Source organism: Archocentrus centrarchus, chromosome 18, assembly GCF_007364275.1.
Source record: "Archocentrus centrarchus isolate MPI-CPG fArcCen1 chromosome 18, fArcCen1, whole genome shotgun sequence".
NCBI classification, from domain to species: Eukaryota; Metazoa; Chordata; class Actinopteri; order Cichliformes; family Cichlidae; genus Archocentrus; species Archocentrus centrarchus.
The window spans coordinates 4,384,789-4,409,666 of NC_044363.1; the positions used below are offsets into that span (position 1 = coordinate 4,384,789).

General features: G+C 43.1%; 1 protein-coding gene across 1 annotated transcript; it reads right to left on the reverse strand.

The window, feature by feature from the left end:
- Positions 1 to 6,167: 6,167 nt before the first annotated feature.
- Positions 6,168 to 22,208, reverse strand: LOC115796592 (coxsackievirus and adenovirus receptor homolog). Its single transcript, XM_030752957.1, has 3 exons — positions 21,772 to 22,208; positions 20,679 to 21,032; positions 6,168 to 6,355 (listed from the first exon to the last, which is right to left on the reverse strand). The coding sequence occupies exons 1-3, from the start codon at positions 21,830 to 21,832 to the stop codon at positions 6,168 to 6,170; spliced, it is 603 nt and encodes a 200-aa protein (XP_030608817.1). The 5' UTR covers positions 21,833 to 22,208.
- Positions 22,209 to 24,878: the final 2,670 nt, after the last annotated feature.

Sequence of the window (24,878 nt, forward strand, 5' to 3'; positions counted from 1 at the left end):
AAAATAAAATAAAATAAAGGGTCAAACATCAGCAAGAAGAGCCTATTAAGAACCTATAGAGCTCATCTTGAAATAGCAAATATGTTTGGCACAACATCGCATTCAGATCACAGTTCTGCTTGCAAGATCTACCAGACATGACAGGCTTTAAAAAAAACAAAAACAATCTGGACTTTAATAAAAATCTGGAGATAAAACACCATCAGACTTAAAATGGGAGGTGGTCTTTTTCATCACATTTAAAATTGAAAGCTTTAATAAATTCACTTTTTACTAAAAATCTCAGCTCAGTGTATTTTACACAGTAACAGAAGAACCAAACAGTCTTAAAGATGTAAACTTTGCTTGAGGCAATCAGGGTTTTTTTTAATCTTTTCCAGGATCAGATTCTTTAGTTTTTAATTTTTAATTTTTTTTTTTTTTTTTGGGGTGGGGGGTGGGGGTGTAGTTCAAAAAGCAGCAACAGCAAGAAGCAGAACAGAAACTGACAGACCTGCCAGTCCAACTGATCATCCTGTGTTACCTGCAGGTAGAAGCAGGTGTGAGCTGTCAGGTAGATGATGAGTGACGAACAGAACAGAATCAGTTTTGTTATGATCCGGGATCATGTCCTTCTACAAAGTTATTTAAGTTACTTGGTTAAGTTATTTAAGCAGTACTATATATTCTGGAAACTGATAGGCACCAAAATAACATAAATTTTGTGATGGAAAATTTTATGTGTTGTTCAACTATGGATTATGTGACCATGAAGTCACCTGTATTTTGTAAAAACTGTCCAGATGGCCATTCCCTTATCTGTAACCTACACACACACACACACACACACACGCACACACACACACACACACTTCCTTTTCTCAGGGCCTTTATTTTATGGTGTGACCTTCCTTATCTTAGGGTCCCATCAATGAGGGACATGCAGTTGGGGAGGATCTCCTTTTCTTCATGGTTGGGTTAAGGAGGGGGAGAACAGGGTGATGAAAAGGGTATAAGTGCATTGTGCCTTTGGGTGGATCTTCAGAACTCACTCATACCCCTCTGGGGGTGTGGGGCGACTTCTCCTCATATGAGAATTAAATCATGAAAAGGAATCTTGTGTCTCATTTGATAAATTTCCACAACAATTTTGGCATTGTTGGCAGGATCCAGTGAGCTTTTCCACGAAGGAGCTGAGTGACGGGTCTCTGATCAAGCTGAAGGAAAAAACTATATTCATAATTCATAATAATTCATAATTATGCAAATTATGGAGGAACTTGAATCGCCACTCCTTCACTGGACAGCCGCCTGGATTCAACGACCCTGCCTTAGAGGCACGGCCGTAACACATATCGGGTAAGTAAGATTCCAAATAATTAAAATAGAAGCTGGAGGAGGTGGCTGGGGAGAGGGAAGCCTGGGCTTCTTTGCCTAGGCTCCTGCCCCCGCAACCCGGCCCCTGATAAGCGGGAGAGAACGGATGGATGGTTGGATGGAGAAATTGGGGTAAAAGACAAATTTGACTAAAAAGGGAAATTACAATTGCATCTCTCACTGTCGGGGTTGAATAGACATTGGGAGACTGCCTCAAAGGGTAACACCTGTCGGTGAGCAGGTGACACGCAGGCTGGCTGTGTGTGAAAAAGGGTTGGGTTGCTTATCCTGAGGAGGGATTAACAGGTAACCCTTGTCGGTGAGCAAGTGGCAAGGCAACTAGGTCATGTGTAAAAAGGGTAAAAACAAATTATGTTGTTTAACCTAAGGTAATTAGGCCTCCTTGAACGCTGTTTTATTTTCCTCTGTTTTCTTACACGTAGAAAAGAAGAAAACCTGTGGGAGATGTCTTACTAGAAAAAAAAATGGGATCCCAGGGCAGTAAAAATGTAGATCTCCTCCTGACAGTGCCACATGCAAATGATATGAAGAAATATGGATAAATAAATTTCCATAACACTTTCTCTGATAATTATGAATGTTAAATACTCCACGTATGTTTAGGGTGCAGCATCAAACCAGTGTCTGTATTTCTAATGTTTTTATGAGTGTTTATAGCTGCTATTGTTTGTAACGCTGTTACTTTGATGATGAATGTCTACAATAACCAGATCTTGACATGTAGATTTAACATCTGCAGGTTTATGAATTAAAAAAGCATTTTTACATTCAGTGAGTTTTATAAATGTATCATTGATGACAGTCTTTAATACAAAAAATTAACAAAGTTTACAAATTAAAATAAGACAGCAATAGACACTGACTTGTGCTTTATAAATTAAATGTATTATTATTATTATTATTATTATTATTATTATTATTATTATTATTATTATTATTATACAAAAAAATGGGGGACAAGAAGCACAAATGCAAAAGTAGACTGATGAGCTGACAGCATCAAACATCAGTCTTTATTTGTATCAGAGCAGTTAATTTGGGCCAGAGCATTACAATAACTGAAAATTATGTTTTTGAAAATCTTGTAATTGTCTAATAAATTGTAGCCCTGTTTTCTGGTTGAGGTGGCGTTCTCCGGTCTCTCTCCTTCTCGGGCGGTGGGGTTACAATTAATCTTAAAATAATCTTCTATAATAACTCTGTCGTCACTTCAACGCACACCACACAGAAAACCAGTGTTGCACCAAAAACAGTCCCACCGTAAACAGTACAAGGTAGGAACCAAAATTACTTGTCACAATAAGAACTAACTTAAACGTTACACATAAATTATAAGATGAGGGAAATGATAATTAATTATATAATAAACTCAATTGGGTAAAATCATTAATATTTCAAAATTTAATATGCAAAACAAATTTATATTCTAAACCACACAAATTAAATGTGACCAAAAATAAATATGTGCCATAACTAAGGTTACAGAATAAAAAATAATTGTTTATTCTTACCTTTAAGCCCATGTGATCCAGTTTCAACTGTAAAACAGTTTGAACAACTCCACGCAGCAGCAGAGTGACGCATGTTCACGTTTGTCACATCCAATTTGGCGGCGTGTTGATGTATACGTTTCTATGACCTCGCCCCTGTTCTCTGGAGTGGGTAGTCACATAGTGTTCTTGAACTTTCGGTCCCAGAAAAATAAAATCATGGACCATTTTCCTGTTTCCTTTTCTTTTGAATTTATCTTTTAATTTCAAGAAAGCAAAGCACTGTCTGAACAGACTTCACCGTGCCATCCACAAATGCAGGTTAAAGTTCCATCATTCAAAGAAGCCATGTGTGATCTCGATCCAGATCCACCACCGGCTTCTCTGAGCTCATTTAAACGGGACTGAAGGAAAGCAGGAAACTACAAGAGGAGTATTAGGGCTACATCGAGGGAAAAAAAACTGTGCATTTTGAGAATAAAGTAGTTAAAAACTAGTTTATAACTAAATTCAATGATGCTGAGTTCAAAATGCCATAAAGATCACTTATTCATGTACAGCTCTGTGATAAAGTCTAAGGGTTTTTTTTTCATATTCATTTTTTGGTCTTTTCTCAATCAGAAAACACAGCAGTTCAACAATCAGGACTTTAATAACAGCCTGGATACAAACACCATCCTAATTATAAATGGGAGGTGGTCTTTCATCTGAACTTGGTACAGGTCACTGACAGCAGGTTAGTGTAACTCATAGATGATATTCATTAGATATTGACTAGGTTAAGCAACTACATAATACAACCTGCACCATGAAAAGTACAACGTACCCATTTTGAAGGATTATAAAAACATTGTTGTTTTTATTTGGCTTTAATACCTGGAAATTATGCAGGACTGAAACGTACTTACAGGGTACATCTCTGTAAAATACGTGTACTCACAGCCTCAGTCGTGGGCTGGATTAGTTTGTTGCTGTTTGGATGTCACTGAACTTCACCATCCAATCCAAACAAATCAACACAATCCAACAAGCCAAAATCTCCTGTGACTGTAAACAATGTGACGCAATAGAACGAAACAAATATTACTTTTGAAATCAGCAGCCAAAGATTAATGAAGGACACGTCAGATTTTATTGTTGCACACTTGAATTAAAATCCATAAAACAGTGTGTTTTGTAGTACGCCCATCTTTAATGCTGTAAACACACAGACACAGCAGTTATCGCAGCTCACATTCCCTCTGGGCTCACCCTAGGTGTACTGCCTGCATGGAGTGGCCCAGCCCTCTATACGCCTAGGTAACTTGCACTCCATGAGAATGCTCCCCCTTGTGGCACAGCAGGAGAATAGCTGCTCGTGTAGTATCATCATGTCTGACGCTGCAACACAGTTTGTTTATATACAACTAAAAGACTCAACATATTTTCTCCCACAACATTTATAATGAAATCAAATCCTTTTGAGGGTGGCTTCTTTTACCTATGCCACTCCTCTCCCTCACATTATACATAAAAATAAATCATGACAACTCACCTGGAGGAACAACAACTCTCAGGTAGACCACGCTGATGGGGTCATCAGGAAGGTTCTGGAGACTTTGCGCTTGTCGATATTTAAGGACACGACATTCATATCTTCCAGTGTCGTCTATCGTCACATTCTGAATAACCACAGACACGTCTCCATCCTTCATCTGTCTGTGCTGCAGATCCACCCGGTTCACAACAGATGGATGCTGGTTGTCTGGATCGATTCCAGTGTCAGTAAAAAAAGGATGTATTGTGGCCAGAGGTCAAGTCCATTGTTCCCTTCACTGTTTCTGTGTGTGACTAAAAATCTCTGATGTCTCTCACTTTGTCCCACAGTCTGAATTTAAAATGGATAAATGAATAAAATATAGACCAGCGAGCTGCTGCATTACACAATAAAGCAAAACATGAAGTGCTGGGCAAAAGTCTTGAGCCACACCTCATTTCTGTATATTGTGTTTCAGAGGAGTCAGATGTTCTTGTCATCTCTTAAAGTGGTCTAGAAGTACGATTCGAGGCTTTCTGAAGGTCCAGTCCTTCCACATCACAAATAACTATGAACCAGCTTGCAGCCTGTCACAAAAACACATCATTTTTTCCCATTTCTGTTGATGAATCTGTGAATATTAACAATGATAACACAGTTTGGTGTGGAAGAACTTGACTGGCCTGCACAGAGTCCTGACCTCAGCCTGATAGAACACCTTTGGGATGAATTAGAGCAGAGACTGTGAGCCAGGCCTTCTCTCCAACATCAGCATCTGTGCTTCTGGAAGAATGGACAAAAATTCCCATAAACTCCTAAACCTGTGGAAAGCCTTCCTAGAAGAGCTGAAAGTGTTATAGCATCAGACGGTGGGCCCACATTAAATGCTGTGTATTAAGTTCATATATGTTCAAAGGCAGAGGGGTGAATACCTTTGGCAGTGCAGTGAAAGGCAGCAGCATCACATGACTTTTTTTTCTGTTATTTCATAAAAGCATGTGTGTTATTTTTTCAAAGCCCAGAAACAAAAAGAAGAAATACACCAGACAGAGGACGGCTGTGATCAACACAGTTTATTATTGATAAATGTTTCTGTGGACCAAAGTCTACATGAAAAGATTCAAACTGAAATCAAACATAAATTTGATGTTTTCTATTGCGTGTATTTGGTGTTGTCTTTAATCACAGGAACATGTCTGGATGGTGAGTCCGTCATATTTAATACCACGTAAACGTTCATAAGTCTCATCACGGCATCGTTCACTTCATTAAACTGCTGCTCTCCATACAGAGTGAAAATAAAAAGTTGATGTCATGCGTTTGATCCCATTTTCTACTCATAACAGCAAACAAAATAATGAATATTACCAATCTCGTTAAGGTCCACAGTAAATTTCCCTCCTGTCCTGCAGGAAGAGTCATTTCTCAGTTCTGCATTAATGTGATGCTGATGTTACTGAGACTGGATGCAGATTCACAGTCAGAGCATTTCTTCATCTTAGAAAATCCAGACAGACTTTCACCATGAAGCTGTCCTGGTTCATGTCCTGGTCAGGTTTGAACTTTTTAAAAAACATGTTATTTAGTTGAATTATTCCACATTTTTCTCTAATTTAATGTGAGTTTCTGGATAAACTCCTGATGCTTGTTGGGTCTGAGAGTGGGTGGGTTTTAAAATCATTGTAATCTTTCCATTTCTGGGAATGTTCCTAATCTGGGAATGACAGCTGATAAATGACAACACTGATGACTCGGAGCAGCAGCGGGAGATTCAGAGTTCACCTCTAAAAAAGCTCAGACATTTCAGACAGGCTGCATGTCACTGGCTTGACTCTGTTTTTGTATCTGTAGATCAAAAGTCCAACAACAGCTGCAACAACAACAAGAAGTCCAGCACAAACTGACAGACCAGCTGTCAGCCCAGCAGATCCATCGTCCTCATCCTCTCCATCGTTACTCCTTCCTACCTGACCTGCAGGTAGAAACAGGTGTGAGGTGTCAGCTGTCAGGTAGGTGATGAGTGAAGAACTTCAAACTGCTGTCAGACATTATCTACTGCACTCTGATCACATCACTCAGACCAGCTGCTTTCTACAAAGTCTCATCAACAACATCTTTAGAAACAAACATCAACAACCAGGAAGCAGCTTCACCTCTGATCACAGACACACTGAACTCTGCTCACTCACCTGTATGAGCAACAACTCTCAGGGTGATGGTGCTGATGGGCTCAGATCCTAGAACAGCTCTGCTTGTTCCTTTTTCCTTGATGCGACACTCGTATTTTCCACTATCAGCAGTCGTCACATCCTTCAGGATCACAGACACGTCTCCATCCTTCATCTGTCTGTCCTGCAGCTCCACCCGGTTCTTAAAGGATGGATGCTGGTTGTCTGCATCAAAGTGCCCGTCCTGATACAAAAAGATATATTCTGGGTCCAGATCTGTTCTGCTCCAGTCTACAACTATGAGGTTGTTATTTGGAGCTCGACATGGCAGAGTGACGGTCTGTCCAGGCTCAGCTGTGATGGTTTTCGGTTCTGAAAGAGGAAACAGAGCAGAGAGGTTAAAGGTCAGAGTAGATCTCTTGACTTCTGCAGCATCCAATCAGAGTGAGCGTCTACAGATTCTTGTTTATTGTGAGCGAAACCACCATTATGGTTTTGGTCTGGCTGCACCTGAGCTCTGAATCAGGCCTGCGATGTGTTTATTTCATTCCTGCAGCATCTTATTGTGGACTATTGGTTTAAATTAAAGGTTAAACTGCTAACAGAACAGAAGGAACAAAAAAATTAGCTTGAGTTTGCAATTAAAGGTGAGACATCATTGTTTTGGTTGGTGGGAGACAGAAGGACTCTGACCAAAATAACATCACTGATGGACAAGGTCTCCCATCCCATGCATGAAACTGTTGCTGAGCTGGAGAGCTCCTTCAGTGACAGACTGCTGCATCCTAAATGCACAAAGGAGCGTTACCGCAGATCCTTCCTCCCAGCAGCTGTAAGACTTTATAACCATCACTGCTCCCAACAAAAACCACAATAACCTACACAATGTAGGATAATATATAATATACTGTAAATAGTCCGGCCTGTTAAGGTTCAACACACAGGCACATCATGTACATTGTATATAGTGTTATTATTAGTAGTATTAAGGTTAATATTGTTTGTTGATTTTATATATATTCTTTTCTTAATAGTGTGAATTATTATATCTTTATTTATATTTAAAATAACTGCGGCTGCTGTTACACCCAAATTTCCCCTCTGTGGGACAATAAAGGCTGTTTCTTCTTCTTTCTTCTTTTAAACCTTACAGTGTCTGAGTGTGTGTGTGATGTTATAATGTGTAAAGCCACACTGTGCAAATGAGGAACTCAGGGGTGAGTAATCTGTTAGAGTTGGATAGGAACTCAGGGCCCATTTATACAATAAGGCAGTATGTGGGCCTCCATCTGTAATCACTAAAAATCACTTTGGATCAACAAAATGTGACTCTGATCACACAAACCAACAAACTGATCACTTTAGAGACTCAGCCTGTGTGTTTTCTACAGGTGCTGGTCATAAAATTAGAATATCATGAAAAGTTGATTTATTTCAGTGATTCCGTTCAAAAAGTGAAACTTGTATATTATATTCATTCATTACACACAGACTGATATATCTCAAATGTTTGTTTCTTTTCATTTTGATGATTATAACTGACAACTAATGAAAACCCCAAATTCAGTCAATTTTATTACCAGCACCTGTAAGGCAAACACTTTGTCAGATTTTCACTCACTGTGACCAAAAGATTTCACTTTAATAATATTTTTGCTCTATCTGTAGAAATTTGGATTCGTCTTTAAGCCTGTTTTCAAAATTCGAGGAGCAGAGTGTAATTGTAAAATTAACAATGACAGTTGTTTGTTATATTATGTGCTGTTTATGTATACTTTATTTCACTACACTACGGTTAGTTTTCAAATTGGTCCATGTCTGTACTGTAGAAAAACGTATTTAAGAATGAAAAGTGGAAGGAAGCGAAAATAAAGTCCAGCCTCAGACCTGCTGAACCAAAACAACACAAGGTAAGATGAGAGGAAGAAATCGAACCTTTGACCCTGGTTTTATCCACCTGAGCTTCCTCTGAAGGAATTCTCCACTAATATCTCAGCATGATGCCCATTTGTTTCAGGACACAAACTTGAAACAGCAGGTTCACTGAATCTGCTATTTAACTTCAGATTTAGTCTACTTCATTTCCACTCAGCCTCTCACCTCCTCCTTCAACACTCACAGATTCAGGATCAGTTTTAAGTGTTGTTAGTGAGCTGCTGTTATTTGGTATTTTCCACTTACCAGCAAACACACAGGAAAACAGCAGCACAGCGCAGCAGAGCGACGCAGGTACAGCAGTCATCTCCTCTTTGTTTAAACTTCAGCTGTTACAGAGTCCAGAGATGCCGATGTTTTCCAGGAATAAAATCCACAGCTGCAAATATCAACTGGAAATGTCTGGAAATGTCTCCCTGATCTAAACGTCCTCCTCTGATCAGGGAGTCGAGAGCGGTTTGAGAAACAAAGCAGTGAGCAGAGGAGTAGCTGAGAGTGATACATGTCTGAACATGCAAGTTAAAATGCAGGTCAAACTAGTTTATGACTAAATTCAATGATGCTGAGTTCAAAAATGCCATAAACATCACTTATTCATGTACAGCTCTGAGATAAAGTCTGAGGTTTTTTTCTTTTTTCATTTTTTGTTCTTTTCCCAATCAGAAAACACAGCAGTTCAACAATCAGGACTTTAATAACAGCCTGGATACAAACACCATCCTAATTATAAATGGGAGGTGGTCTTTCATCTGAACGTGGTACAGGTCACTGACAGCAGGTTAGTGTAGATGATATTGATTAGATATTGATTAAGTTAAGCCACTACATAACATGACCTGCACCATGAAAAGTACAACGTACCCATTTTGAAGGATTATAAAAACATTGTTGTTTTTATTTGGCTTTAATACCTGAAAGTTGCACAGAACTGAAACGTACTTACAGGGTACATCTCTGTAAAATACGTGTACTCACAGCCTCAGTCGTGGGCCGGGTTAGTTTGTTGCTGTTTGGATGTCACTGAACTTCACCATCCAATCCAAACAAATCAACACAATCCAACAAGCCAAAATCTCCTGTGACTGTAAACAATGTGACACAATAGATGGAAACAAATATTACTTTTGAAATCAGCAGCCAAAGATTAATGAAGAACACGTCAGATTTCATACATAAAATTAAAACATGACGACTTCCAGGTCTAAATATCTGCAAGCTAATTAAAGACTGCAGTGATCACAGTGAGTCATCACTTCTCCAGAAATAAGAGGTGTGTGTGTGTGTGTGTGTGTGTGTGTGTGTGTGTGTGTGTGTGTGTGTGTGTGTGTGTGTGTGTGTGTGTGTGTGCGTGTGCGTGTGTGTGTGTGTGTGTGTGACTCTCCTGTCTTGGACTAACTGAAACAATCATCCTGTTTTACAGTGTTACATTTTCCTCTGTATTCAGAGCTTTGTGTTGTCTTTAGTCACAGGAGCATGTAACATTACCATATAAAACATTCAGACAAATATTTCTCACAGCATCGTTCACTTTATTAAACTCCTGCTTTCACAACACAGTACAAATTAAATGTTACAATTTTAAAAAGGACACAGATTTTCTGGAATCTCACGACAGCACACAAAATCCTGAATATTACCTGAGGTTTACAGTCCATTAGAAGTACAGTACATCACAGAAGCTGGTGTGAATCTTATTTCTGTGTGTTTTTGTTGCTCAAAAAGCAGCAACAAGAGCAACAACAAGAAGCACAGCAGAAACTGTCAGATGAGCCGCCAGTCCAACAGATGGTCTCGGGTTACCTGCAGCTGAGAAACAGGTGTGAGGTGTCTGCACGCTGATCACATCACTCAGACCAGCTGCTTTCTACAAAGTTTCATCAACAACATCTTTAGAAACAAACATCAACAACTCACCTGAAGAAGCAACTCTCAGGTAGACCACGCTGTCGGGGTCAGAGTAAACATTAGGGCTCTGGAGACTTGGCGGTTGTCGGCATTTAACGACACGACATTCATATCTTCCGGTGTCGTCTATGGTCACATTCTGAATGACCACAGACACGTCTCCATCCTTCATTTGTCTGTCCTGAAGATCCACCCGGTTCACAAAAGATGGATGCTGGTTGTCTGGATCGATTCCAGGGGGTCGGTAAAAAAGGACGTATTCTGGCCAGAGGTCAGATCTTCCCCACTCGACCACACAGACGGTTTCTTTATTTGGAGCTCGACACGGCAGAGTGACGGTCTCTCCGTGCTCAGCTGTGATGTTTGTGTCTGAAGAACACACATTTTAAAAAGAGGACAATAATGCTGAGTCAAATTCACCTTTTACTCTTTATTGTGTGTTTGTGTCTTTTTCATCAAATGTGTTACAATAGAAATACGAGGAGGTGCAGAGAGTGTCTGCAAGGGTAGCACGGTGGCGTAGTGGTTAGCACTGCTGCCTCACAGTTAGAATACCATCTGGAAGGCCTGGGTTCGATTCCACCTTGGCCCAGGCCTCTCCCTCTCTCTGTGTGGAGTTTGCATGTTCTCCCCGTGCTTGCGTGGGTTTCCTCCGGGTACTCCGGTTTCCTCCCACATTCCAAAGACATGCACTTACTGGGGTTAGGTTAATTGGCTACTCTAAATTGCCCATAGGTGTGAATGTGAGTGTGAAAGGTTGTTCGTCTTTCTGTGTTGGCCCTGTGACAGGCCGGCAACCTGTTCAGGGTGTACCCTGCCTCTCGCCCTATGACAGCTGGGATAGGCTCCAGCCCCCCCGCGACCCTGACCAGGATAAGCGGAAGCGAATGGATGGAGTTTAACCCCATGTTGTTTCAGAGCTTGGAGTACACGCCGCAGGACCTCAACATGCTCCTCAAAAGACCTGGAGAAACAGAGTACATCATCCAAATACGGGATGCAACACTCATCTCTGAGTGTATCCAGCATTTCCTCCATACTTCTTTGGAAGGCTGCTGGCGCGTTAGACAGGCCAAAAGGGATCCTAACCCATTCATACAAACCCCATGGGGTTGTGAATGCAGTCAGATGTCTGGACCCCTCAGCGATGAAGCCCTGGTGGTAAGCTTTGCCCTGGTCTAAGATGGAAAACCATCTATAGCCCCCCAGTGAGTCAATCAGGTCCTGGATGCGGGGAAGAGGGTGCCGATCTGGCACAGTCTTTTTGTTGAGGAGCCTGTAATCAATGCAGAGGCGCAATGATCCATCTTTCTTCCTCACACAAACAATAGGTGCAGCATATGGTGAGTGTGATTTAATAATCCAGCCTTTCACCAGCAGCTCCTGGATATACTCTTTGACTTCCCTATACAATGGCTTTGGGATTGACGCATAAGCCTTTTGGACAGGGGTTTCGTCTCTGAGTCTAACTGACATCTGGAGAGAGGGAATACAGCCAATGTCACTGCTGTCCCGAGCAAATACAGTTGACTCCTCATAAAGTACTTTCTCAACTATTTCTCGTTGGTCTGAACTGAGGTGACTGAGGTCAACCGGTGGTTGCCACAGGTCATTAGGGGGAGTGCTAGGGGAAGCAACATTAACTTCAGCCGTTACTACACCAGCTGGTGATGGCCTCCCACATTGCACATTCTGCTTGCCTAGTTCGAGAATCTTGACTACATGCTGGATGGAGCCAAGTTGAGACCTTTTTGGCAGGATGATTTCCTGCTTAGTGTGGTTAGAGATTGGCACTTTAACAAATGGTTGCCGGCTATCACTGATTTCTAGTAGACCCTCTCCAACACTAAGCTGTTCGAGGATGGAACTCTCTTCCGGTGGTTCATACAGGACCACAGGATTGGAAATGTCAAAGGTAGGTGGTACTTTACATCGCACACGCACCGTTTTACCAGGTGGGAGATTGATATTTTCCCTACCTACTCGAATGGCAGCCATACTGTAATTTGGCTCTTTCTGAACACTGATGAAGTTGACCATGGCCCTAGCCTGCTCTTCCTCTACTCCTAGGGCTTTGCTGAGGAGGCTAAGGATCATAGTTTGTGCATCTGCATCAGTCTGCATCAGATGTCAAGTCAAGCGGTACGCCAAACCGAGATACCCAGGAGGAGACGAACGCACGAGCAACATCTGCTGAGGTGGTTGACGACAAAGGAACTGCTTCAGGCCACCGAGTCGTCCTGTCCACCATTGTCAGGAGATGGGTGAAACCCCGGGAAGGGGGACCTACCAGGTCTACACGGACATGTTCGAACCTTCTCTAGGGTATGGGAAAGTGCTCCAGAGGGGATTTGGTGTGTCGTTGCACTTTGGCGCGCTGACAAGCAACACATGAGGAGGCCCACACCCTGACCTTTTTCCGGAGGCCAGGCCACACAAACTTGGCCCCCACCAACTTAACTGAGGCTTTAACTCCTGGGTGCGAAAGGGAATGAACTGCCTCAAAAACCCGCTGACGCCAGCAAGCAGGAACCAAGGGGCGAGGCCTGCCTAATGAGATGTCGCAAAGTAGGGTTACGCCCCTGTCCTGAAATGAGACATCTTCCGAACACAAACTGGACTCGGCCATCCTAAAAGCCTGAATCTCCGTATCCGTAAGTTGGTCGGCAGCCATGGCAGAGTAGTCCACTCCCAAATGCACAGAACTAACCTGCACCCTGGACAGACAGTCAGCCACCCGATTACACTTGCCGGCGACGTGCTGAATGTCAGTGGTAAACTCTGAAATAGCAGAAAGCTGCCGTTGCTGCCGTGCAGTCCATGGTTCTGAAACCTTTGCCATGGCAAATGTGAGAGGTTTGTGGTCTACAAAAGCGGTAAAGTCACGGCCCTCAAGCAGGAACCGGAAATGACGTGTCGCGAGAAAAAGGGCAAGGAGCTCCCTGTCAAACGTACTGTATTTCCTCTCCGCATCCCGAAGCTTCCTGCTAAAAAAGGCGAGGGGCTGCCAAGCACCACCCACCCATTGTTTGCACACGGCCCCGACTGCAAAATCGGAGGCATCGGTAGTAAGGGCAACAGGCGCCTCGGGAGACGGGTGGGCCAGCAGGGCAGCGTTGGCAAGAGCAGCTTTGGCACTGTCAAATGCCTGCACCCACTCAGGTGTCCACTCTATCTCTTGGTTGCCTTTCTTGCCCTTAAGTGCACTGTACAGAGGGTGCATGACGTGAGCAGCCCGGGGGATGAAACGGTTATAAAAGTTCACCATCCCCAAAAACTCCTGCAGGGGCTTCACTGAGGGAGGGCGCGGAAAAGCAGAAACCGCCTCCACCTTAGCGGGCAGGGGAAACGCCCCTTGGGGCGAAACGAGGTGTCCCAAAAACTCTATGGCCGGCAGACCGAACTGGCATTTAGCTGGATTCACAATCAAACCGTGCTCACTGAGACACTCAAACAACTGGCGGAGGTGCACTGAATGCTCCGCGGCGGAAGGGCTGGCAACCAGTATGTCATCCAGATAGACGAACAAAAATGGCATACCACGCAAAACGGAGTCCATGAGGCGCTGAAACGTCTGTGCCGTGCCCTTCAGACCGAAGGGCATTTGCAAAAACTCGAAAAGGCCAAAAGGCGTGATAACCGTGGTCTTGGGCACATCATGCGGATGGACAGGAACCTCATGGTATCCCCTCACCAAATCCACCTTTGAAAAAATAGTTGGCCCCGCAAGATGAACCGAAAAATCTTGAATGTGGGGAACCGGGTACCTGTCATTAGTCGTCGCATTATTAAGGCGCCGAAAATCCCCACAAGGGCACCACCCACCGTCAGCTTTAGGGACCATGTGCAACGGGGACGCCCACGGGCTGTTCGAGCGTACTGACAGGTACTGACACAGACGCTATCACAAAGTCCCAGTTAAACTGACGTCCCTTGAAACACACAGTCACCAACCTCATTCCATATGTGCGAATGGGGGTACCGTTCGCCGTGTCCAGCAGGGGTCCGTGACATTGTCCCAAGGCGTCCGCAGCTGAAGCCGGCATGATGCTACGCTGAGCACCCGAGTCCACATGCAGACGGCATCCCGAAGCAGTGTCCTCAATGAAGAGCAGCTTGTCCGAGATGCCAGCGCACACAGCTCCTCGTGAGCACTGGCCCTCTCGTTTCCCTGGTGCTGGAAGGTACACGGCGGAATGCAGCGCTTCGCCTTCACTCCGAACCGGCGATGATAGAAGCAGAGCACGCTCTCCTTCCTCTGGCGCTCTGCGACGGCAGCCACAGCACCAGCATCTCCAGTCTCCGTCCCTTGTAGAGCCGCACTCGGTAAAAGTGCATGCACTCCGGAATGCCTGGATGCCAGCAAAATCTTGTCCGCCTCTTCAGCTAGCCCGCGGTAATCCTTGGCCCGTATCAGAGCGGAGCTGGCTAGCGCGGTGCGTACGGGAGGGGGGAGCTGGCGCAGGAACAGATGAGTAAAGAGAAACAAAGCGTCGCCCAGGCCGAGCAGAGCCAGCATGTGCTCCATCAGTTCGGAGGGTTTACTATCTCCCAAGCCATTCAGGGACAACAGGCGATCAGCCCGCTCTTCATCTGAAAGCTGATAAATCCGCAGCAGGTTCTCCTTCAGCGCTCCATAGCGCTTGTTACCAGGCGGCGGGTTCCGGAGCAGTCCCATCAGCCAGCGGGTAGAAGCAGAGTCCAGCGCCGCGACGACATGGTAATACTTGGTGTCGTCTGAGGTGATCCCGCGGAGGTGAAACTGGGCCTCCACATGCTGGAACCAAGGCTCTGGCTCCAGAACTCCGGGAACTTGACCGTGGCCGCAAAAATAGCGGGTGAAACGGCGGTGGCTGGTGAGGAAACAGCAGCCGCGGCCGTTGAGCTGTCGTCAGCAGACATGTTCTTTCGTCGGGGTCACCAATGTAGGAGTCAGTGGAAGGAGACATGAGCAGGTATGTAGTCTCAGCTTTATTGGCGGTAAACTCACAACAAGCTAGGACTCAAAAGATGACTGCCTCTATAAAGGAGAAGTCAAGCCCTTTTATTCCAGGCCTCTCTCTCCCGCCTTTTCCAGATCTATTCCGGTCTCTCTCTTCGCAATAAGAGCTTGGGGCATTCTGGTGTGAAATGTGCATATATGTGGCCACCACAACGTTAAATTTTTGAGTTATTTCCTTCTATTAAAGCAGCAGTTCGTTTGTGTAACTGATGAAGGTGGAGTCCATCCATTAACAGATTACAATCTATTTTTTTTATTACTTTGTTCTCTTAATTACTTGGTTTATAAAGATTCAGCAATTTCTCTGTCAATGAAATCAAACCACCACAATGATGCTTCCATCAACAGGGTTCTAGCTAGCTGTAGGTAGCGGTTGAGCACCAGGCTGAGGATTTCACCGCTTCACTTTTGGAGCTCTGCGCGCCCCATGGACTCCGCCCCAGCTATATCGCTGGTTTTATTGCTGCTTGCATCTGTGTTATTTCACTGCAGTTTGCAATCTACCACAGAGCACAGACAGTTCACGATGTGCACGTTTGAGCTCCGTACGTTCTTGCACGTGCTTGATTCATGAGCTACAGAAATTGAAATGACAACCGGCATGAACACGAGGAAAAGTAAGAGGAAAAATGAAGATCAAATGAAAATTTCAGGCATGGTTTAAAGAGTGGATCATCGCTGACAAGTTTTTCCACACCTCCACTGTGCTGTGAGTGTGCGTGTGTGGCTGTGCGTGTTTTGCTGGCTGTGCAGATAATGTCAGCTGTTATTGTTTCTTTACATGAGCTGTAGCCATCACAACGATCATTATAAGCTGCCATTACCACTACCGATCATTTCAGTATCGAGGGGCTCTGTCAGAATATTTTTTATGCTTTAATCACTGATTAGCGAATAAAAATAGACCTGCAGTAGAAACGTAATTTGGAGGATGTTTGTGAATAAAAAGCATTACAGCGTTTAGTTCATGCAGCCCCCAGTTTTCCACAAAAGACACAACTGCAGCTGTTTTATATGCAGTCTGGCTGCACACTGCAGCAGAGCTGTTACAGAAACGGTGATCTCAGGTGGAGCGAAAGGAGACGTTTTTTCTAACGTCCAAAGTATGCTTTTTATGTGATTTCTGCAAACTCATTAGTGGAAGGAAACGGCACTCTGGGACACATTAAATGCATGATATAAAAGTGTAACTCTTCTGGATTATATGCAAAAATTATCATTATCAATCTGATCAGGCCTGATTTAGTATTCTGTATCAGTCTTACCTACATAACCAAAAATCCTCTCTGAACCTAACTTGACAGAAATGTAACTACACGTCCACAAAGACAGTGATTACTGCCTAGGCTTCAGAGGTGCTTTCTGGTTACATATGTAGGCCCCATCACTCAAGTAACAAGTGGGAGCAGCTTTTAGCGGTTAGCATTAGCTTGCTAATTAGCATTAGCATTGGCAGCATAGCACCGGGCTGAAAAAAAATTTGTGGCTAGAACCCTGCATCAAGCAACAGCTGAAATTTCTCTAAATTATCAAAAGTATAAAAAGTTGAAAGAAGCGAATTTACACATTTAAAAATCAGGGATTAGAAAATGTTGACATAAATGAGAAATCATTTTATATCCTGGAAATAAATCAGAAAACACACAAAAAAATTATTTAACCCAAAACATGAAACTTGTGCTTGTTCAGTCCTCAAATATAATGCTGTGATTTTATTGTGAAGTTTAGTGCGGCATCCGAGAGAACGGGACACAGCTCATATAAATCTGCACCTTTCATTTTGTTTTTAGTCACATTTGTGCGCACAGATCAGTCCACAGGATAAGGAATAAAGGGGAGCAGCCTGGGGTGCAGAAGACATCAGAATTTCTTCATCAAGTCAAATTAATGTTTGATCACATCAGAACATCACTGACACGTGGAAACCTGACACTGTAAATATGAGCCTTTGGACACAAGAAACAACTCGGCCTCAATCTCAGTATAGTTAAGCTGCTCTAGTTAAACAGCATGATGCCTCTGATCTTGTTCACTGATCACGCTCGACTGCTGTTGGTATTTGGAATGACCTAAAACTGATCTGGTCTCATCTACTTTACAGAAAATGTTTCCAAATAGAATTACACCATGCACAAACTATTTATTCACTCGCTTATTTGTTTAGATACAGCACATCAGCAGCAGCCTTTTTATTTTGATATTGTCGTTGTTCACACACAGTGACACACCTCGCCCTGCATGCCTTAAACTCGGCAAGCAGAACAAAGAGCTGCTCCTTAATCTTTTCCTCAGGCTCTTAAAGTCAGTTACTGAGTCGGACACTTTGCCAGGTATTCAGTCTGGAAATCAGGGCAAACCACACCCTCTCCTCCAGCTACATGTTGACAACCAAGCTGCTGATACGGTTATTAAGATGTAGCAGTAATGAGATCTAACAGTCCAATCAGTCTGAACTGAGCTCTCACTGTTGTTTTCAAACCAGCTCATACTCACCTGCAGAGACCAGCAGGACGCAGGCAGACAGTAAACTCCAGCAGAGAGACGCAGATCTCCCAGCAGCCATTCTTTGGGGTCAGTTCTCCTCCGTCAGCTGTGAAAAGCTTTGGACCTCCTCAGCAACAGATGCTCAGCGATGATTAAACCTTCAGGGCATTTAAAAGAGGGCGTGGCCTCGGCTGAAGTCAGGAGGGAGGAGGAAATGAGCAGCTCATCCTTTTTACATCTTGATTTGTTTCAGATCTTTAAGATGATCGAACTTTGTTCCCTTCACTGTTTCTGTGTGACTAAAAAGCTCTGATGTCTCTCACTTTGTGCCACTCTCTGAAATTAAAATGGATAAAGTAAATGTGTGCTGGGCAAAAGTCTTGAGCCACACCGCATTTCTGTATATTGTGTTTCAGAGGAGTCAGATGTTCTTGTCATCACTTAAAGTGGTCTAGAAGTATGATTTGAGGCTTTCTGGAGGTCCAGTCCTTCCACATCACAGGAAACTTGAAGAACCAGCTTGAAGTTGTATCTTTAGGTGCTTTGTTACTTCCAGCCTGTCACAAAAACACATCATTTGTTCCCATTTCTGTTGATGAATCTGTGAATATTATCAACGATAACACAGTTTGGTGTGGAAGAAATTGACTGGCCTGCACAGAGTCCTGACCTCAGCCTGATAGAACACCTTTGGGATGAATTAGAGCAGAGACTGTGAGCCAGGCCTTCTCTCCAACATCAGCGTCTGACCTCACAAATGTGCTTCTGGAAGAATGGTCAACAATTCCCATAAACACTCCTAAACCTGTGGAAAGACTTCCCAGAAGAGCTGAAACTCTTATGGGGCCCACATCATGTTAAGCCCTGTGGATTAAGTTCATATACATATACTGGCTGGCCAAAAAAAAGTAGCCACCTGGATTATGATCTGGGGTTGCTGCAGTTGATCAGGTCTAGGTTCAGCAACATTATGTGCTCAAAGAATGAGGTCAGCTGACTACCTGAATATACTGAATGACCAGGGTATTCCATCAATGGATTTTTTTCTTTCCTGAAGGCACGGGCATATTCCAAGATGACAATGCCAGGATTCATCAGGCTCGACTTGTGCAAGAGTGGTTCTGGGAGCATGAGACATCATTTTCACACATGGATTGGCCACCACAGAGTCCAGACATCAACCCCACTGAGAATCTTTGGGATGTGTTGGAGAAGGCTTTGCGCAGTGGTCAGAATCTGCCATCATCACTGCGAGATCTTGGTGAAAAATTCATGCAACACTGGAGGGAAATAAATCTTGTGACATTGCAGAAGCTTATTGAAACAATGCCACAGTGAATGCGTGCTGTAATCAAAGCTAAAGGAGGTCCAACGAAATATTAGTGTGTGACCTTTTTTTTGGTGGCGACTTTTTTTTTGGCCAGGCAGTGTATGTTTAAAGGCAGAGGGGTGAATACCTTTGGCAGTGCAGTGAAAGGCGGCAGCATCATGTGACTTCAGTACAACTAAATGGTGGAATGTTATCAATGGACTCATCTTTCTAGATGAAATCCCGACTGAACTTGGGCTGAATTTTTTTTTTTTTTGTTATTTGAGAAAAGCATGTGTATTATTTTGTTCAAACCCTGAAAACAAGAAGAAGAAATAAACCAGACAGAGGACGGCTGTGATCAGGAGACTTTCTTTATTGATACATGTTTCTGTGGAACAAACTCTACATGAAAAGATTCAAACTGAAAGCAAACATGTCTGTAAAGTCTATGTTGTCTATTCTGTGTGTTTTGTGTTACATTTCACTCTGTAATCAGAGCTTTGTGTTGTTGTCTTTGACCACAGGAGCGTGTCTGGATGTGAGTCCATCATATGTAATACCAGGTAAACACTGAAAAGTCTCCTCACAGCATTGTTCACTTTATTAAACTGCTGCTCTCAGTACAGAGTAAAAATAAAATGTTGATGTCAGGCTTTTGATCCCATTTTCTACTCATAACAGCAAACAAAATAATGAATGTTACCAAATCTTTTTGTTATGGTTCGCAGTAAATTTCCCTCCTGTTCGGTGGAAAGAGTAATTTCTCAGTTGTGCATTAATGTGATGCTGATGTTATTGAGACCGGCTACAGATTCACAGTCAGAGCATTTCCTCATATTAGAAAATCCAGACAGACTTCCACCATGAACCTGTCCTGGTTCATGTCCTACTCAGGTTTAAACTTTTTTAAAAGATTTTTTAAGCTGAATTATTCCACATTTTTCTCTAATTTAATGTGAGTTTCTGGATAAACTCCTGCTGCTTGTTGGGTCTAAAAGTGGATGGGTTTTACAATCATTGCAATCTTTCGATTTCTGGGAATGGCAGCTGCTGAATGACAACAGTGACTCGGAGCAGCAGCGGGAGAATCAGAATTCAGCTGGAAAAAAGCTCAGAGACATTTCAGCCTCTGTTGTTTTTTGTGTCTGTAGATCAAAAGTCCAACAACAGCTGCAACAACAACAAGAAGCCCAGCACAAACTGACAGACCAGCTTTCAGCCCAGCAGATCCATCGTCCTCATCCTCTCCAGCGTTACTCCTTCCTACCTGACCTGCAGGTAGAAACAGGTGTGAGGTGTCAGCTGTCAGGTAGGTGATGAGTGAAGAACTTCAAACTGCTGTCAGACATTATCTACTGCACTCTGATCACATCACTCAGACCAGCTGCTTTCTACAAAGTCTCATCAACAACATCTTTAGAAACAAACATCAACAACCAGGAAGCAGCTTCACCTCTGATCACAGACACACTGCACTCTGCTCACTCACCTGGAGGAAAAACTCTAAGGGCGATGATGCTGATGGGCTCAAATCTTAGAACAGCTCTGCTTGTGCTTTTTTTTCTGATACGACACTCGTATGTTCCAGCATCATTGGTCGTCACATCCTTCAGAATCAAAGACACGTCTCCATCCTTCATCTCTTTGTCCTGCAGATCCACCCGGTTCTTAAAGGATGGATGCTGTTTGACTGGATCAAAGTGACCATCCCGGAACAAAAGGACATATTCTGGGTCCAAATCAGCTCTGCTCCACTCTACAACGGGTTCAGGATCATTGTTGTTTTGAGCTTGACAGGGCAGGATGACAGTTTGTCTAGTCTCAGCTGTGAGGATTTTCTGGTCTGAAAGAGGAAACAACAAAGAGCAGAGAGGTTAAAGGTCAAATCTCTTCACATATGCAGCAGCCAATCAGAGTGAGGAACATGTATAGAAACATGTATAAAATACGGTACTGTAATCTTACCCTGGCAACAGATGAGCGCGGCTAACGGAGAGCAGCTGAGGAGAGAGGGAGGGAGGAAGGGATACTAGCCTGGTACGAAGTATAGATATGAGATACCACCAGTTTTGCCAAGTCCGCTTATTATAAGCGACTTGTTTAAAGTCTGCAAATCTCATGAGTCGCGTTTTTTTGGGCTTGTTTTTGAACGTGAAGTTACTTATTCCTTTTTGTGGCTGATTTCAAAATACGAGGTGAGTCTGTGACTGTGCGGGAGATGTAAAACTAACAATAACAGTTATTTAATACATTATGTATATTATTAATATGATCACAGTACTTTATTCCACAATACTATGATTAGTTTTCAAATTACTCCATGGCTGTAGGTGCACCAGGGAAAAAGTATTTCTCTGAAGGAATTCTCCACTAATTTCTCACCATAATCTGAGTGTTTAAAGAAATAAACTTTTGCTTCAGGCTCTATAAACAGCAGGTTCACTGAATTTGTGATTTAACTTCAGATATAATCTACTCCATTTCCATCCAGCCTCTCATCTCCTCCTTCAACACACAAAGATGCAGGATCAGTCTTAAAAGTGTTGTTAGTGAGCTGCTGTTATTTGGTACTTTTCACTTACCAGCAAACACACAGGATAAAAGCAGCACAGCGCAGCAGAGCGATGCAGGTACAGCAGTCATCTCCTCTTTGTTCAAACTTCAGCTGTTACAGAGTCCAGAGATGCCGGTGATTTTTTTTTTAGGAATAAATCCACAGTTGCAAATATCGACTGTGACTGTTAGCTGCTTCAAAACGTCCTCGTGTGATCAGGGAGGCGAGAGTGGATTCGTAATAAACAAGGCAGTGAACAGAGGAGAAGCCGAGAGTAATACATGTCTGGGCATGAAATTAATAATGGGTGAAATCCACGTCAAGACAGGTTTAATTGAAGTGCATCCAAAACAAAGAAAAATTCCACTGTTTTCCAGGAAATAGATTTGTATTTGTCACAGTCTTCGTGAGTATGGGTGGGTGAGCGAATGTGTGTGTACGGTGTATCTATGTTTATATGTGTGTGGGTGAGTGTGTATGTGTATATGTGCATAAATGTGTACATGGGTGTGCTTGCAGGTGTGCGTGTGTGTTTGTATGTATGGCTGGACCTGGGTCTGGGCCTTGTGCCTTGCCTCCCGGCTGCTCCTTGCTGGTTGCCTCCTCCCCCCTTCCCCCCTTGGGGTGGGGGTGCCTCGGGGTTCCTGGGTGGGGCTGAATGTTCTGACGTGGGTGTTGACCTGCTCCCCTGGGGGGTGCAGAGCGGGGCTGGATTGGCTTCTTCGCCGTGGGGGGGGACTCTGTGGGGGGTCGGGCGGTCCTCGGGTGCCTCGGATTCTCTGGTGCCCTCACTCCTTGACTGGGGGGAGCTCCGTCTGAGACCTCCCTCTCCCGTCTGCTGGGGCGGGTGCGCGGTTGTCTTGGGACTGAGGGGCCGCAGGTCTTCCTGGCTCTTGGTGGGCTGCTGGTGGCCTGGGTTTCCTGGGGCTTTCTCTACCCGCCTCTAGCTCTGATGGTGGAGCTGCAGCATTCTGCCCTCATTGGTAAGTATGTTCCATGACTCAGACACAAACACCCACGCAATCACAACAGAACAAAATTGTTGGTTTGTGTAACATGCTTTGTTAGTTTTGTTTTTCCCACACAAATATATTTTTGCAAGTATTGTTAGTATTTTTTATGTTTAAAATGTGATGAACCATTTGGTTTATTTACTTGTGCTCTTTCCCCTTTTTTTAGTTTGATTTTTCTCTCTATTCTCCTTTTTTCGCTCCCTTTCTCTCTCCCTTTTTTGTTTCTTTCTTTTCCTTTTCTTCAGCCTGTCAGCTCTGGCACAGAGTTGCATTGTATCTTAAAAATAAATCAAAAAAATAAAATAAAATAAAGGGTCAAACATCAACAAGAAGAGCCTATTAAGAACCTATAGAGCTCATCTTGAAATAGCAAATATGTTTGGCACAACATCGCATTCAGATCACAGTTCTGCTTGCAAGATCTACCAGACATGACAGGCTTTAAAAAAAACAAAAACAATCTGGACTTTAATAAAAATCTGGAGATAAAACACCATCAGACTTAAAATGGGAGGTGGTCTTTTTCATCACATTTAAAATTGAAAGCTTTAATAAATTCACTTTTTACTAAAAATCTCAGCTCAGTGTATTTTACACAGTAACAGAAGAACCAAACCGTCTTAAAGATGTAAACTTTGCTTGAGGCAATCAGGGGTTTTTTTAATCTTTTCCAGGATCAGATTCTTTAGTTTTTAATTTTTAATTTTTTTTTTTTTTTTCGGGGGGGGGGGGGGGGGGGGGGGTAGTTCAAAAAGCAGCAACAGCAAGAAGCAGAACAGAAACTGACAGACCTGCCAGTCCAACTGATCATCCTGTGTTACCTGCAGGTAGAAGCAGGTGTGAGCTGTCAGGTAGATGATGAGTGACGAACAGAACAGAATCAGTTTTGTTATGATCCGGGATCATGTCCTTCTACAAAGTTATTTAAGTTACTTGGTTAAGTTATTTAAGCAGTACTATATATTCTGGAAACTGATAGGCACCAAAATAACATAAATTTTGTGATGGAAAATTTTATGTGTTGTTCAACTATGGATTATGTGACCATGAAGTCACCTGTATTTTGTAAAAACTGTCCAGATGGTCATTCCCTTATCTGTAACCTACACACACACACACACACACACACTTCCTTTTTTCAGGGCCTTTATTTTATGGTGTGACCTTCCTTATCTTAGGGTCCCATCAATGAGGGACATGCAAATGGGGAGGATCTCCTTTTCTTCATGGTTGGGTTAAGGAGGGGGAGAACAGGGTGATGAAAAGGGTATAAGTGCATTGTGCCTTTGGGTGGATCTTCAGAACTCACTCATACCCCTCTGGGGGTGTGGGGCGACTTCTCCTCATATGAGAATTAAATCATGAAAAGGAATCTTGTGTCTCATTTGATAAATTTCCACAACAATTTTGGCATTGTTGGCAGGATCCAGTGAGCTTTTCCACGAAGGAGCTGAGTGACGGGTCTCTGATCAAGCTGAAGGAAAAAACTATATTCATAATTCATAATAATTCATAATTATGCAAATTATGGAGGAACTTGAATCGCCACTCCTTCACTGGACAGCCGCCTGGATTCAACGACCCTGCCTTAGAGGCACGGCCGTAACACATATCGGGTAAGTAAGATTCCAAATAATTAAAATAGAAGCTGGAGGAGGTGGCTGGGGAGAGGGAAGCCTGGGCTTCTTTGCCTAGGCTCCTGCCCCCGCAACCCGGCCCCGGATAAGCGGGAGAGAACGGATGGATGGTTGGATGGAGAAATTGGGGTAAAAGACAAATTCGACTAAAAAGGGAAATTACAATTGCATCTCTCACTGTCGGGGTTGAATAGATATATATAAATTAAATGTATTATTATTATTATTATTATTATTATTATTATTATACAAAAAAATGGGGGACAAGAAGCACAAATGCAAAAGTAGACTGATGAGCTGACAGCATCAAACATCAGTCTTTATTTGTATCAGAGCAGTTAATTTGGGCCAGAGCATTACAATAACTGAAAATTATGTTTTTGAAAATCTTGTAATTGTCTAATAAATTGTAGCCCTGTTTTCTGGTTGAGGTGGCATTCTCCGGTCTCTCTCCTTCTCGGGCGGTGGGGTTACAATTAATCTTA